Source organism: Mus musculus, chromosome 7 (assembly GCF_000001635.26).
Source record: "Mus musculus strain C57BL/6J chromosome 7, GRCm38.p6 C57BL/6J".
In the NCBI taxonomy this organism is placed as follows: Eukaryota; Metazoa; Chordata; class Mammalia; order Rodentia; family Muridae; genus Mus; species Mus musculus.
The window spans coordinates 118229193-118245654 of NC_000073.6; the positions used below are offsets into that span (position 1 = coordinate 118229193).

At 41.9% G+C, this 16462-nt stretch overlaps 1 protein-coding gene and 1 long non-coding RNA gene across 5 annotated transcripts in view; one reads left to right on the forward strand and one right to left on the reverse strand.

The window, feature by feature from the left end:
- Smg1 (SMG1 homolog, phosphatidylinositol 3-kinase-related kinase (C. elegans)) overlaps positions 1–15245 on the reverse strand; it is a 113130-nt gene extending 97885 nt beyond the window's left edge. The window contains exon 1 of one of the 4 annotated variants that reach the window (XM_006507677.3): positions 14013–15245. In XM_006507677.3, the coding sequence (XP_006507740.1) occupies positions 14013–14098 (86 nt within the window). In that variant the 5' untranslated portion in view covers positions 14099–15245. The remainder of the gene's footprint in view (positions 1–14012) is intronic. The other 3 variants (XM_006507678.3, XM_030242506.1, NM_001031814.1) reach the window with 3 other exon arrangements.
- Positions 14715–16359, forward strand: 4930583K01Rik (RIKEN cDNA 4930583K01 gene). The gene is made up of 2 exons (NR_027879.1): positions 14715–14773; positions 15536–16359. It is a non-coding gene; the product is annotated as an RIKEN cDNA 4930583K01 gene (long non-coding RNA).
- The last annotated feature ends 103 nt before the right edge of the window (positions 16360–16462 follow it).

The window sequence follows — 16462 nt, forward strand, 5'->3', positions numbered from 1 at the left end:
TATGATACAGACATGAACACATGAGCAACACTACACACATAAAACATGCAATTCTATAAACGGAGAAGGGGGAAGAAGGGAGGGGGAAGGAAGGAAGGAGGAAAGGAGAAAGAGAATCTTACCAAATTAGTATGACCATGAGAGATGGTATACCACAGGTCAGGGGCACCAACCTTCCTTTTATTTTTTTTAAGAGATTTGTTTATTTATTTTATGTATGTGAGTACACTGTAGCTGCACAGGTGGTTATGAGCCATCATGTGGTTGCTGGGAATTGAACTCGGGACCTCTGCTCGCTCTGGCCCAAAGATTTATTTATTATTATATCTAAGTACACTGTAGCTGTCTTCAAGACACACCAGAAGAGAGCATCAGATCTCATTACAGGTGGTTGTGAGCCACCATGTGGTTACTGGGATTTGAACTCAGGATCTTCGGAAGAGCAGTCAGTGCTCTTAACCATCGAGCCATCTCTCTCCAGCACCAACCTTTCTAAGCAACTACCTGATACAGCCTAACTTGAAACATGTTCAAACATTAAGACAAACAAGAAGAGGCATTAATTAAGCTTAGAATCTACATCAGTGGCTCTCTACAGGGGACATCTCCAGAAACATCTAGAGGCAGTTTTCAGTTTGCACATTAAAATAACCTTGTAAAAGCATATAGAACACCTTGATTTTCTAACTTTGCCAATAAAATCATACAAAGACATACGCAAATTTTTAAATTGACTGATTCAACATCTCTAGTAACTCCCACAGGACATATCTCCTTAAATATTCTGGGGTAGCAAACAGGTTTCCAACTACTGTTTAAAAAAACAAGTATTGGGAGCTGGTAAGGTGCCTGCTAGATGAACTAGGGCTGGAAAGCAGGCTCAGCGCAGTTCTGCTCTTCCAGAGAACCTGACTTCAACTTCTCCTGCAAGGTAGCTCATACCATTTGTAACACCAGTTCCAGAGGGAATCCAATACCACCTTCTGGCTTCTAAGAGCATTGGATGATACACACAGGCAAAATACCCATACACAAAGTAATTCTTTAAAAATTTTAAAAAGGCTAATGAACTATGCTCAATCTCCCTCTCAGGACACAATTGGTTAAAGAAGCAGCTCCCACTGATCCTCATGAACACGCTGTAGTGCATACAAACAAAACACACTTTTTAAACTTTTTTAATAAAAAAAGATAAATCTCAGAAGGCATATTATAAATCAACTACTAAGAAAAGACACAAGATCACACTATTATACCACATTAACTGAAGAGAGTTGCACAGAACTTACTAAAAACCCGAAACAGTATCAGAGTCCAAGAAGGAAAGGTGGGAGAGTCCAGCTGTGCTCAGCAGGCCACAGAAATACTGACATACTTAACGGTTAGCTTAAACTTAAGGAAGCTAGAAACATCTTAACACCACCTATTAAGTTATTTCAGACCTACAAAATCTACAAACTCCTTTTTTGTTATATTTTATACTAAACACATTTAATCATTTAATTTAAAATAAACTTTTATAATTTCCTTGTACAAAAAGATAAAAAAGTACATATGAAGCTCCTTAGAAAAGGCATTATTTGCTAATTTCAATAAATTTATACAATTTTAAATCCTACCAAAATCTGCCTAGTAGTGCACACACATTCTTACATTGATACACCACCTCAATCAATCTTATTTCTTTTTAAAAGACACAAAGGCTGTAAAGCTGTGCCACCTCAAATACAACTTTCCCATGACACTGTCACCTCTTACTACTTTATTAAAACTGTACATTCACACAGGCCCTAGACTAGAGGAGGAAAGATTCTCTAAAGAATTAGTTTAACTGCATGATGAAAGTTAAACAAACTACACACTACCTATAAACCTACAAAGTAGCGATTTAATCCATGCCCCTGCTCTCCAAATGTATCCAACGTTACAAAGATTAGATTATTTTCCCTAGCTTATACTTTCAACCAGTAGCCAGTTGTTTGTTTTGTTTAATGTTGTTTTGAATCAGGGTCTCCCTATGTGTATGTAACCTTTGACTGGCCTGGAACTCCCTATGTAGAACAGGCTGGCCTTGAAATCAGAGATCCGACCTCCTCTGTGTCCTGAAACTAAAACCATGCCACCATGGCCAGCACTTGGTAGCAGGTTCTTAGAATGAACTGGTAAGACATGAAGAGAAAAGCAAGCAGATTCACATATGCTGAAATCCCTTACTAAGCAATATAAAATTGGTTTCTGGTTCAAGGACACAGACTATGAAACATACCATTACACTATAGTGCAATCTATCACCCACCATATTTTATAGCTAAGTAATACCAAAAATGCCACGTGCTTAGAAGAGATTTAAATTTAATGTCATACATCCTTTAAAAAACAATGAAAATTTATCAAAATTTATAGCTACATAACACACGAGTGTATGTGCACCTACATGTGTGAGAGTGTATGTGTGTGTCTAAAACATTTAGAGGAAGAGATAACAGAATGTTCTTTAAAATTCCAAATATGGGGCTGGGGTGAGGGTGTCTGAATAAGATCCTCCATTCTATCCCCAGCACTGCCCCCTTACAAATAATAATAATAAAAAAATAATAATAATTGATTAATTAAAGACATAGTAGCTCACTTTTTGTGTGTTTTTGGTTTTGGTTTTTGGTTTTTGGTTTTTTTCAAGACTCTGTATAGCCCTGGCTGTCCTGGAACTCACTTGTAGACCAGGCTGGCCTCAAACTCAGAAATCTGCCTGCCTCTGCCTCCCAAGTGCTGGGATTAAAGGCCTGTGCTACCACCACCCGGCCAGGAGCTCACATTTATGAGGTGCTTTTATCAGTTTGAAAGTTTTCCCAAACATTATCTTTAACCTGGATCTGATCTTCAGACTATATGCCAACTGAAGAGGTTCCTGTCTTCCCATCCTTACTCTAGTTCATGACACCAGTCTTTCCTAAGAGATGTATGAGGACTCAGTACAGAACATGTACAATAGATTCTAAAACAAGGTGATACTATTTCTTTTACTTATTTTATGTATATGAGTAGAATGTAGCTGTACAGATGGTTGAGGGCCTTCATGTGGTTGTTGGGAATTGAATTTTAGGACCTCTGCTTGCTCTCATCGGCCCCACTTGCTCAGTCCGTGCTAGCTCTTATTTATTATTTTACATAAGTACACTGTAAGCTGACTTCGACACACTGGAAGAGAGCATCAGATCTCATTATGGGTGGTTGTGAGCCACCATGTGGTTGCTGGGATTTGAACTCAGGACCTTTGGAAGAGCAGTCAGTACTCTTACCCTCTGAGCCATCTCACCAGCCCTGACTGACAATTCTATTTCTAATACCAATGCTAATACAGCCAAGTAGACCTTCTTTGCTGCCTTGGATCCAATCTGAGGAATCACAAATGCTAAGTCAATATGCTACCATTATCTCCATCTTTCACTCTTACTTTGAGACAGGGTCTTTTTTTTTTTTTTTTTTTTTTTTTTTTTTGAGACAGAGTCTTACTAAGTTGCCTTGACTGGCCTTAAACTTGCTCTGCAGGCCAGGCAGTATTTGAACTTTCCATCCTCCTACTTCAGTCTCCAGTGTAGCTGAAAAAACTGGCCTCTGTCAAATGCAAGTAAACCACAGGAGTTGAGAAAAAAGGGAAGTTGCTGGTAAAGAAGTACAAAGTCTCAAGTGGAAAAAAATGTTTCCAGATCTTGCTATTTAAAAAATGACTTTGTCTGAGACAATGTGCTTTGTACTTCAAAATACTCCAAAAGAAGTGCATTTCAAAAGCAGGTATGTGTGGTACACACCTGTACCTCAGCATGTGGGAAGCTGAGGCTGGAAGATGTCAATCTGAAGCCAGCCAAAGCTGCACAGTGAAAACCCTGCATCAATCAATCAACAGTAAAAAAATAAATAAATAAAATTAAAAAATAGTCCATTTCGCTGGGCAGTGGTGGCACACGCCTTTAATCCCAGCACTCGGGAGGCAGAGGCAGGCAGATTTCTGAGTTCGAGGCCAGCCTGGTCTACAGAGTGAGTTCCAGGACAGCCACGGCTATGCAGAGAAACCCTGTCTCAAAAAACCAAAATAATAAAAAATAAAAAAATAGTCCATTTCAAAGAGCTCTTCTCCTCTCCAAAAAAGCAAAAAGTAGTTGGCTTGATCAGCATTATATACATCAAGTACAGTTATCTAAACATCACTTTGTACTCCATATACATGTACAACCGCATCTTTTAAAAATAGAGCATGTGCCAGGTGTGGTGGCACACGCCTTTAATCCCAGCAGTGGCAGGAGGATTTCTGAGTTCGAGGCCAGCCTGGTCTACAAAGTGAGTTCCAAGACAGCCAGAGCTATACAGAGAAACCCTGTCTCAGAAAATAAAATAAAATAAAATAAAATAAAATCAAGTTCCATGGGCCTGCTGCCACTGAAAACCTACTCCATCTTCATTTTTCCTCAGAACAGTAAAGACAAGACAAGAAGTGCATCTGGCCTTTTTACAACATATTCTAGATTGCTTTCTTTTCAACTAAATATTGATATTAATTCTGTGATACCAGTGATCTAGTCAGAAAAGAGGCAAGGTCCCAGCTATATGATGAATAATGTGGAGTACTAGCTTACCAGAATTAATTTTACTTTTTGGCTGGGCGTGGTGGCACACCCCTTTAATCCCAGCACTCGGGAGGCAGAGGCAGGCAGATTTCTGAGTTCGAGGCCAGCCTGGTCTACAAGTCTCAAAAAAAAATTTTTTTTTTTTACTTTTTGAAAGGATATAGGCATCAAAATGAATCTGTTGGCTCTGGGAAGCAGGGTTTCATTCCTCCAACCAAGTGCAGAATTGCCACTGCCCCAGGACATCAGCAACCTCAACCCAGTACTTAGTATTTTAGTGAATGGACTGTTTTAAGCAATATGGATAGATATAGCAGATATGGGGTAAGAGACTAATGTAGAAAAGAATTTCAAAATAAGAGCAAGGTGTTTTTCAAGATTAATAAAACCTATGAATTTTAATTAGCATATCCTTCCTTCTATTAAGGACCTGGTTGCAACTGTTTAATCAGCTGTATAATTTACTGCCTGAGGCTAACTGGCCTACTACAAGAACAAATCCCCTTCAAATGCTTTCTAAGGTAACAGATTTATAAACTCAGGAGCTATAGAGGGAAAAAAACTTGCCAGCTCTAAGTCCTGCCTCTACCAATCTATGACCTATGACCAAAGTGTACCTGAAAAACACTGCATATGCACTGACAGTGTACAGTGGAATTTTTTTGGCTAGCATTCTCTAATCAACACACATTGACATTGCAAATGAGAACACAAGACATTCAGAGACGCTCTAACCCAGTGTTTCTCAACCTTCCTAATACTACAACCCTTTAATACAGTTCCTCAGGTTGAGATGACCCCCAACCATAAAATTATTCTCATTGCTACTACACAACTATAATTTTGCTACTTTTTTTTTTTTTTTTGAGACAGGGTTTCTCTGTGTAGCCCTGGCTGTCCTGGAACTCACTTTGTTGTAGACCAGGCTGGCCTCCAACTCAGAAATCCGCCTGCCTCTGCCTCCCGAGTGCTGGGATTAAAGGTGTGTGCCACCAAGCCCGGCCAATTTTGCTACTCTTATGAACTGAAATGTAAATATCTGATATGTGAAAAAAAAAGGAAGAGTGTGGTTAGAGGGCCAGGAATCTGTAGCTCCTAGAATAAGCTTAGCCAAATGAGGACCTATGTGGTCCAGAACCCATATACCCAAAAATGATAATGTTGTAGGTCTACCATCTGATATGTCACAGCACTCTTCAGATATTCCAAGCAAGCAAGCAATGTTTATAGCAATAGTGTGACACACTGAAAATAGTAAGACCCAAAAACCTAATAAAGTCCAAACTTATAATAAATCCTGGACACACCATGTAAAGATATCCTCTCTGCAAAAGATTTTATGGTAGGACCAATAAAATGGTTCATTGGTTAAAGGCACTTAATACCACATCTGACAGCCTTTGACTTCCACAAATGAGATGAGGCACTTTTGTGTGCATGTGCACGCATACATACACACAAAAAAATTAGAAATGTAGGGGCTGGAGAGATGGCTCAGTGGGTAAGAGCACTGACTGCTGTTCTGAAGGTCCTGAGTTCAAATCCCAGCAACCACATGGTGGCTCACAATCATCCGTAATGAGATCTGATGCCCTCTTCTGGAGTGTCTGAAGACAGCTACAGTGTACTTACATATAATAATAAATAAATCTTTTTTAAAAAAAATTTTTAATTAAAAATGTAAAAAACAAATGTCATTGTATGCTCTCACCATATGCTGGTGCTGGCAGCAATGTCAGGGACAAGGAATCCAATTGAAAAGTGAGTCTCCTGGTCGAGAGTGGTGGTTACAGAGGTATTCACATCCATTAAAAAAAAAAAAGTCACTAACTCAAAAAATGAACCATACATACATGATAAGAGTTCACTCGATAAACAGAAGAGGGAACAGAACTTTCTAAAGCCAAACAGTTCTGAGTAAACAAAGTGTTCTAAGCTGGTTACACTCTAAAGACAAAACAAGATATAGTAAGCTGAGGTATTTTGTTAAGAGTTAAACTACATTTCTGAGTTTGAGGCCAGCCTGGTCTACAAAGTGAGGTCCAGGACAGCCAGGGCTATACAGAGAAACCCTGTCTTGAAAAAAACAAAACAAAAACAAGAGTTAAACTACAAATTTTCTAAACTCTGCCTTTAGGTCTAGATACAAGAGAAATTCTTTCCTTATTTTGTAGTTCCAAAAACACAACAAGCTTTGAGAAAATGAAGCCAATTTCAGGTAATCAAAATAATGACAGTATGAAAAGAACTGAAACATACAGTTTGTGTGACTCCATCAAGGACAGTTCAGTGACAGGAACTCCTTGGATCTGTTTTTTTGGTAATTAGGATAGGGGAGGCAGAAAACCCTAGCACTGTAAGAATTCAGTGTTCTTAAAAGACAATATGGTCACATCTGTTTTATAGGTGTGACATGTCATATTTACTAAGGTGAATTAAGTGTGGGCAAGCAGAAAGGCTCACATAAGTAGTCACCCTTAACCAACACTAGACAACAAATGAAGGGCTTATGCTAGCCCAAGTTTCTACATACTGGGAACACTTTTTGTCTGAGCTTCAATCATGTACTATAAACAGAATACAGAATACATGACTTAGGTCCTCGGTAGTCTCTTGTCTAGGTTTTCCCAACTGTACTTACAATACTTACACACCCTTCAAGAACCAACAGACTAAATCATCCTAACTGAAGCCAATTTGCTGCTAGTAAGACTTTAACAACAGCTCCTCAAACCATTCCAATTACACTTCAACTATGACCAAAGCCAACAAGTGTAGTTCCAGTCCACCCCCACACACCTTCACCAGCTTACTCCTTACAAGCATTCTGCCTCTAAATAAATATTATTTATTGAGGACAGCTTATATTTTACAGCAGCTTTGTTTGGTTCCGATTTTCTCCAAGCTTACCATGAAAACTATATAGAACAATTTCATCACCCTACTGACTTCCACTAAGATGTATAGCTTTCCTCCTCTAAAACCATTAATATAGAAATAGTTACTATACCTTGCCATTTTTATTGGAGAACAGTTCAGTAGTTTCTATGATCAAATACATGTCGATAAGGCCTTAGAGTATAGTATGCTGTCATTTTTAAAAGCATTCTTTATTTCTCACACTTGCAAGTCAAAAATATCCCTAAAAAGTATCAATATTTACTGGTGAGGTCATATTCACACACTTAAAACTATTTTATGATTTCTTAAAATTTAAAGTAGGGATTTAAGGAAGGCTCAGCAGTTAAGTGCACTGACTGCTCTTGCAGAAGACTCAGGTTCAATTTCTAGCACCCACAATCATCTTGACTTCCAATCCCATGGGATCCAATGCCCTCTTCTGGCCTCTGGGGACACTGCATGCACATGTTTCACAGGCATACAAAACACACACTATTTTTTAAAAAAAAATGAAAATTAATAGTTTAAATACTAATTTGAAGTTCAGGCTCTCTGCAATTTTAGAAAGGAATGAAGGACCAACAAGATGCTCATGGGCTGAGGTACTTGCTGTCAGTAACCATGATGGTTGGCTGGTGTTTTATTGCCAGAACTCACATAAAGGTGGATGGGAAGAACTGACTTCACAACTTTGTCCTATGACCTCCACATGCACATTGTGTCACATGTATGTCTCTCTATCCTCCTACCCCCTCTCTCACTTACACACAAAGATTTCTTTTAAGGAATTAAAGGGTAAAAACATTCAGCTTAAAAATATAATTGCCAAATGTTTTTTATAAGATAATGAAAATATTAAGTTCTGAAAAAAAAAATCACTCATATACAATTAGTTGAAAACTCTCAATGCACTCAGGAATCTGTAATATAGAACTGATAAAAATGATAATCAATGGAGTTTGGTGGGCTGCAGTTATGTTTCCTGATACTTGGAGGTTGACGGAGAAGGACCAAACAAAAATTCAAACATAATTATTAGATTCTACTTAAAGTTCCATTCATAGCAATGAGATATGTGGTTGTTCAGTTTTAGCTGTTTTTTATTCAGTATATTACAAATCTGTGGACACCAGACTTTCTACAAACTCACAAAAAAGTATAACATACAATTCTGATCTCATAAACCTAATATCAGCCAGCAGAGGTGGCACACATATTTAATCCCAGTATTCGGGAGGCAGATGCAGGCAGATCTACCCTGGTCCACACAGAGATTTCCAGGTCAGCCAGGCTATACAGCCTGCCCACCTGTGTAATGCTAGCACTCCACAAGCTGATTGAGCAAGGAGCATTAAGATAAGCCTGGGCTATAGTAGTGAGAATCCTGTCTCCAAATTAGAAACCTAACTTTTTGTTTGTTTATTTTGTTTTGTTTTTTGAGACAGGGTTTCTTTGCATATATAGCCCTGGCTATCCTGGAACTCACCCTGTAGACAAGGCTGTCATGGAACTCACAGAGAGTGCTGGAATTAAAAGCACGCATCATCATTACCCAGCTTAAAACCCAACTTTTCATACCAGACATAAAATTCTAACTCTAATTTCACAACTTTTTTAATTATTTATTTTTATATATTTAAATGTAACTAATTTCACAACTTTTAAAAAATTATTTATTTTTATATATTTATATGTAAGTACACTGTAGCTGTCTTCAGACACACCAGAAGAGGGCATCTGATCATTTTACAGATGGTTGTGAGCCACCATGTGGTTGCTGGAAACTGAACTCAGGACCTCTGGAAGAAGTCAGTGTTCCTAACTGCTGAGCCATCTCTCCAGCCCAACACTTCTATTTTTTAATCTTTCACATGGAGTTTTATACTCCTTAGAACTTTGACCTGGTAAAATGGTACTAAAAATGATAACTAGCTCTAGTACTGTTTCATTCATTTAGAAGCCTAGAAATAGAAAGGCACTGTGACACATCCCAGTAACTCCCGCTACTCAAGGCTGAGGGAAGAGTACCTGAAGCTTGAGCTCAGCTTGGGCTACAGAGTAAGACTATGTCTCAAAAAAATATCTAGACAGGTAAAACTTGGGCACTACAAGCTACCTAATATATAACAATACAACAATACATATGTGCTAAACATCTAAGACTTCCAAGTATAGGAATAAGACCTATTGAATGCATTTTTTTTCTTCAATATGTATATGTGTGTATGTGTGTGTGTGTATGTGTGTGTGTAGATGCCTTGAAGCCAAATTTACAGAGAATTGTGAGCTGCCCAAAGTGAGTACTGAGAACTGAGCCATCTCTCCAGCCCCACATTTAACTTTCAAACAAAGAATTCTGGCAGGACATGTGGCACATACCTGTAACTTCCAGCACTCAAGGGGTTAAGATTACAGATGTGTATCAAGGTCAGCCTGGGCTATATGAGACCCTATGTGTGTGCATGCATGAGTACAGGTGCATGTGTGCCTTCGTGCTTATATGGAAGTCACAGGCCTGCTGCTGAGTGTTTTTTACTCACTGACCAAACTCTCCACCTCCTCAAAAAAAAAAAAATTTTTTTTTTTGTTTGAGACAAGGTCACACACTCTGTAGCTTTCCTTGGCTGGCCATGAACTCAAGAGATCCACCTGCCTCTGCTTCTAGAGTGTTGAGATTCAAGGTGTATACCACTACACCCAGCTCAAAAAACTCTTGAAGCATTCTGATCTCTATCTTCGGATACAACTAGGTATTTTCCATACAGGTAAAAATCCAAAAATAGCACACTTTGGCTAGTGGCAAAGATAGGTCTCTGTTCAGCACAAAATGGTTGGGAAGATCCTAAAATTTTCCCAACTTTTTGTCTAAGATAATAACAGGTTGCAAGTAAATAATAATAAAACCTAACATCACTCATTTCTTTCTTTGCTATACAGCCTGCCTTTGCCTCCCAAGTATTGAGATTATAGGTATAAGACACCACAGCCCACAAAGCTCTTACCTAACCATTCTGTAGGAGAGTACAGTGAATAAGACTACAACCAAGCAGTGGTGGAACATGACCTTAATCACAGCACTTAGGAGGAAGAGGCAGAAAGATCTCTGAGTTAGAGGACAACCTGGACTACAGAATTAAGTTCCAGAAAAGCCTACACAGAGAAACCCTGGGAGGACACATGATTGACTACAAGCCCAGTGCTCTGTAAACACTCTTAAAGACTGTTTCTAGTGGTCTTGGTAAGCTTGCTCTTATCACAGTAGCCCACTATTCAGCTACTAAAGACCAAAGACACTACCTGTGGATATGTAAGAGGGATTACTTCTACTACGACAGGACAAACTGCCAAACTAATATTTAAAGACGCTGACAAGAACTGCTGTTCTTTTTTCTGTTTTGAGACACGAGTCTTGTGTAGCTCAGGCTGGCCTGGAACTCACTACGTAGCTGAAGATAACCTTGAATTTCTGATCTAATGAAAAACATCACTTCTGGAATTACTGGTATGTACTAACTACCACACCCTGGCTATGTGGCTGGGGATCAAACCCAGGGCTGCTTCATGCATTCCCACCCCAAGAATTAAGTTCTCAGTTGTCTGATTCCTCCTCACCTGCCCCTCCATAAAAATCAGAGGGGGGGGGAAATGGTACAGAAAGGACGAATAATTGTTTTTAATAAAAATTATTTGAATAAAAAAATAGGCCTGGCAGTAACACACTTAAACTGCTAGCACCTGGGAAGTGGAAATAAGATCAGGAGCTCAATCAAGGTCATCCTCAGCTAAACAAGACCCCCCCCCCCCAAAAAAAAGAAGAAGATGGCCTAGAAAGAGAACTCAGCAGCTGCTGATCTTACAGATGACTAGAGTTTGGTTACCAGCACCCACATGATGACTCACAACTGCCAGTAACTTCAGTCCAGAGACCTAACTCCCTCATCACCAAACTTCTCCTGGCTCCTACCACACCCATGGTGTACATACATAAACTATGGGCACATGTAAATACACATAAAACTAGTAATTTTTTTTTTTTTTTTTAAGATTCAAGGGTCAGGGCTGGTGAGATGGCTCAGTGGGTAAGAGCACCCGACTGCTCTTCCAGAGGTCCAGAGTTCAAATCCCAGCAACCACATGGTGGCTCATAACCATCCGTAACGAGATCTGACGCCCTCTTCTGGAGTGTCTGAAGATAGTGTACCTACATATAATAAATAAACAAATCTTAAAAAAAAAAAAAAAAAAAAAAAAGATTCAAGGGTCAGCAAGATGGCTCCTCAGCACTTGCTGCCAAGCCTGATGACCTGAGTTAAATTGACAGAATCCACATGGCAGAAAAAGAAAACAGACTATGTGTGGTCCTCTGATCTCTATTCACTCACCCACTCATGGCTCATTGTGGCAGACATGACCACACAGATAAATAAAAGATTTTTTTTAATATTTGAATAAACTATAGTCTCTATGTAAGTACATAGAGAAAATATTTGGAAAAAGCACTTGGCCAAGGTGTGTTTGGGGGGGGGGGTGTCTCCATTCTATCATTAGCTATTCATCTTTCTGAGAGAGAATGACTTCAACTTTTACTATGAAAATTATGACCTACAAACTTGAGTTTTTTTCCACTGGCTATTTAGCATATCAATCCTGACCATGTTACAAATAAACCAAGTTTGCTATGAGGTATGTGTATATTCCTGTTTCCTCTAGAAAGCAAGTACTCCTGCCTTGTACTCCATAAACCCACGTGTGCACCTCATCATAGTCGTACTCTCTATCCAAGAATTCAATCAGAGCTCATAGAAAGTTTTCATCCTTTCCCCATACACCCTCACTATGCCAAGAAACAAAAATATTTGAAACATAGGTGACATTAACTAACAACCTATGCACATATTCCTTAACTATATAAGCCATTCTGCTCTGTGTGTGTTTTTGTGTGTGCGTGTGTGTGTGTGTGTGTGTGTGTGTGTGTGTATACAGGTCATAATATGCTAAAATATAGTAGAATCCATTGTTTTCCGAGACAGGAGACAAGGGTTTATCTTGGCTGTCTTGGAACTCAGACCAGGCTGGACTCAAACTCTCAGGAAGCCACCTGCCTCTGCCTCCCAAGTGCTGGGATTAAAAGTGTGCACCACCATAGCCAGCTGTAGAATCCATTTTTAAATAAGAGCTCTATCAAAAGTCAAATTCAAGTTCATTTATCACCTAATGTGTCAGCTGCTTAAAATCAAACCTCACACATTTCAATAACAGTGAAATCAAAGCATGTCAATGAAAAGAATGTCAACTTGTTTTATTTAACGCACTGCACAAACCTTCATGCAGGGCAAGTCAAAGCGATGATTTTGCAAACACTCCTTATAACTGCTTCAAATCTCAAATCTAGACTTAGGCATTCGTTTTTACAATCATTTAGTCACAAACATCAGTTCTCAAGAGACACAATGTTTAGGAATGCACGTTAAACAAAATAAGTGTACCCCTATTAGCCAAAGAGCATTTTAATTTCTCTACCAACTCTTAAAATGTAACACACTAACTTCTAAAATACTCCACTTCCAAGCTGTTCTGAAATTAGGAGGATCTACTAGAAAGCAAGACCAACACCAAAAAGTGTACGCTTTCCATTCACGTGGCCATTCTGAACAACGGAGTGTACTTCAAAGAATACATCAACTTCTACTGAAAGACAGGTTTTATACATTTAGGAAGTCCTAGGCACTGTTAAAGCTCAAGTAGTCTCTGAATACTTGAAGCCTTTACTCAGCAAAGAATGGGAACCTACATTAAGTATAACCAGTCCATAATCAGAAAGAACTGACTAGAAATAGTTTTTCTTTCGTATTTTTCTCTTAATATTTTAAATCCAACCAGACTCCAATTCCTTCATGCAAAACGAAATTTCTCTACTCCTGAGAATACAAATTCACTCCAAAGCGCCCTGGGAAATTACTGTTTCCAGAAAAACTATTTCTGCAGTTGGGGAAAACTTAAAATGCCCCAGTGCCTGATTGTGTCGATTTCATTCACAGTCCCATAATCTCATCTTTTGGTCGACTAACATCCTGTCTAAAGTCAGAGGAAGACCTCGGTAGAGTTCTCAGCTTTTAAAATACATTAATTAACACGTGGGAGTCCAGAAGGACGCAGAGTTAAGGTGGTCTTTGGCATGAGGACTGGACGCGGAGCCGAGGAAGTTAATAGGTAACAGGGAGGGTTCCTGGACCTCAAATCTCAACTTGGAGTTAGACGGCAGTGGAACGTCCTCCTCCACCCAAGCTCAGAGCCACTGCTCCAGCCATCCGGCTGAGGCGGCCAGCCGGGCACAGAGGCCTCCGCTGCCCGCAGCTTTCCTGCCGGACCAGGCCCGGAGGACACCCAGGAAGCCGCGCCCGGCTCCAGGGACCGCGGGCCTAGGCCGCGCCTCCCAGTCCCGCGGGCCTAGGCCTCGGCCAGCTCCAGGCGAGGCTCGACGCGGTCACCCACCTGGGTTGCCAGTCATTCCAGCTCCGCGGGTACTTGGTGCCGCCGCCGCCGCTGCTCAGCCGAGACCCCGGGGCTCTGCGGCTCATTACCTTCCCCGACACGACATGGCCAAGCGCCGCCGCCCGAAGAAGCGCGAGTCGCCGCCTGAACCGGCCGCCGCCGACACTGCGATCTGGCCCGGGGCTGAGGAGGAAGCCGCGGAGGGGGCGGCGGAGGGCGGGGGAGGCGGACGGCCGTTCCGGGTTCCGCTGGAGCCCGCAACGCAGGAGCAGGAGGCGGGAGCGGCGCGGCGAGGGGGAGGCGGAGGCAGGCGAGGCGACGTCTCTTCCAGGGCAGCGCGCGGCCCGCGACGCTGGGGCCCAGGAGGACGAGGACAGCGAGGAGGCGGTGGCGGCGGCTCCTCACGCTCACACGGCCACGGCTTCCCCGCCTCCCGGCTCCGCCCGCCGCGCCGCCGCTGCCGCACGGCATGCTGGGAGCGAGGGGCGGTGCCGGCGCCCTAGGAGCCTGGAGAGGGGCGGGGCTCGGGGTGAAAGGCGGGGCTATTGGTCACAGAATATGGACTAGAGGCGGGGCTTATGACAGGGGTAGGGTCACCTAGGAGGGGCGGTGCCGGCGCGCCCCAAGCCTGGAGAAGAAGGGCGGGACTAGTTGGGGCGTGGTCTGTGGCTGCTGAACCTGGAGAGGGGAGGGGCGAAAGTCAAAAGGCGGGACCTGCTCGAGAGGCACTGGAGTTCTGAGAGCCTAGACTTCAAGGCGAGGTCCGCGTTCGCGTAGCTAAAAGGGGTGGGGCTTTGAGGAGAAGGCGAGAACTACTGGAGAGCAGGGACCCGAGCGGACCTCCCTGGGCCTCCTGAGCAGCAGCTCTGTCTGCGGGTGGTAGAGAGCAATGTGGACTCGTCGCGGGGCATCATGGGAGAGGGGATCTCCACCCCGGGTCCACACACGCCCTCCCATACACTCGGAGGACCGGCAGTCAGGTGTGAACAGGCGTCCAATGGAGGACAGGAGGGGGAGCGTGCCCTTGAGCGCTAATGCGCGCACACAGATGTGCCCTTGGCGCTCACGTGCGTCCACCTGCCTGCCACCGTCTTAAGGGAAAAAGTCAGAATAGTAAAATCGAGGAAGGGGAAGTGAAAGCGACACCTTTTCAACCCCTACCTGAAATGTCATGCAGTCCTGGTACATATTTTCCAAAAGTGAAAAACAACGCCTGCTTCCTGCCCCATGAACTGTGCTCTGTAATCTGGTTCCTTCTAGTAGTAAGAGGCCTGTTACCCACACTCTCCTGAAAGAATTCGATAAAGCACTGGGCACATTATGTGAACGCAATATACTCCTTTGTGTGCGTGTTTACATGTGAAGTACAGAGAACAACCTCAAGTGTTGCTCATAAGCCTCCAGCTACCATGTATTTTGAGGCAAGGTCTCTCTCTCACTAGCTGGCCAGAGAGCCCCACGAATCTTCTGTTTCCTCAACGCTGGCTTTACAAACGGTGACACCATTTCTGGCTTTTTTTCAGGTGGTTTCTCGTGTGTGCGGGGCAAGCACTTTAATGACTGAGCTATCTCCCTAGCTGCAGGCTCAACTTTAAAAATAGCCGAGATACACATCAAGCAAGTATTTAAACCTTTTCCACATAAAGTTTTTAGGCCATCCATCGTTTTGCCTCACAAGAGAAGTATGTATACATCACTTAAGTAATTCAAAATTGTTACCAAGGACATGGCTCAGAAAGTAGAATGCTCAAAGCAGGAGCAAGCACGAATCACTGGGTTCCATCCCCAGCACCCCATAAATGCAGCATGACGATGTGTCTGTAACCCTAGCATTCAAGAAATGGAAACCGGAAGTTGTTCAGGCTCACCTTCCGCAAACCTGGCCTACATGGGACACTGCCTACCCAACCCCCAAGAAATAAAACTATCACTAAAGTACTTAATTATCAGGCGATATCTCCCTATGAGTATATCCCTTACATTTTTCCACCATCTGATCCTGAGTATGCCCACAAATCCGTCAATGAAGGAGGATCCTGCTATTCCAAAAGACAATCAAATGATTTTTTTTCTCTTTCTGCCACCCACATTGCCCACCATTGCAGAAGAAGTGGGGGGAAAGTCTTCTGAAAAATACGATCTTTGACTCAAGACAGAAATTCCCACAAGGAATTGGCCAGACCCAGGCCTGGTCACCAACCTACTGTAAAAAAAAAAAAATCAATAATGGAGCTGGAAAGTAGTTCAGTGTTGCAGCAGTTTGGTCACCTACCATGTTTGAGGCCTCCTGTTCAATCGCCAGTGCTGTAAAATAATGATCGTTACTTCAATAAGATTGCTTCCATACTGAAATTGCTCTGGGCATCTTCATAAATGCCAATTTACTTCTCACTGAAAAAAGGATACAAGGAAGGGACCCACCAGGTGCATAAGTTAAAAAGCACAGCTGG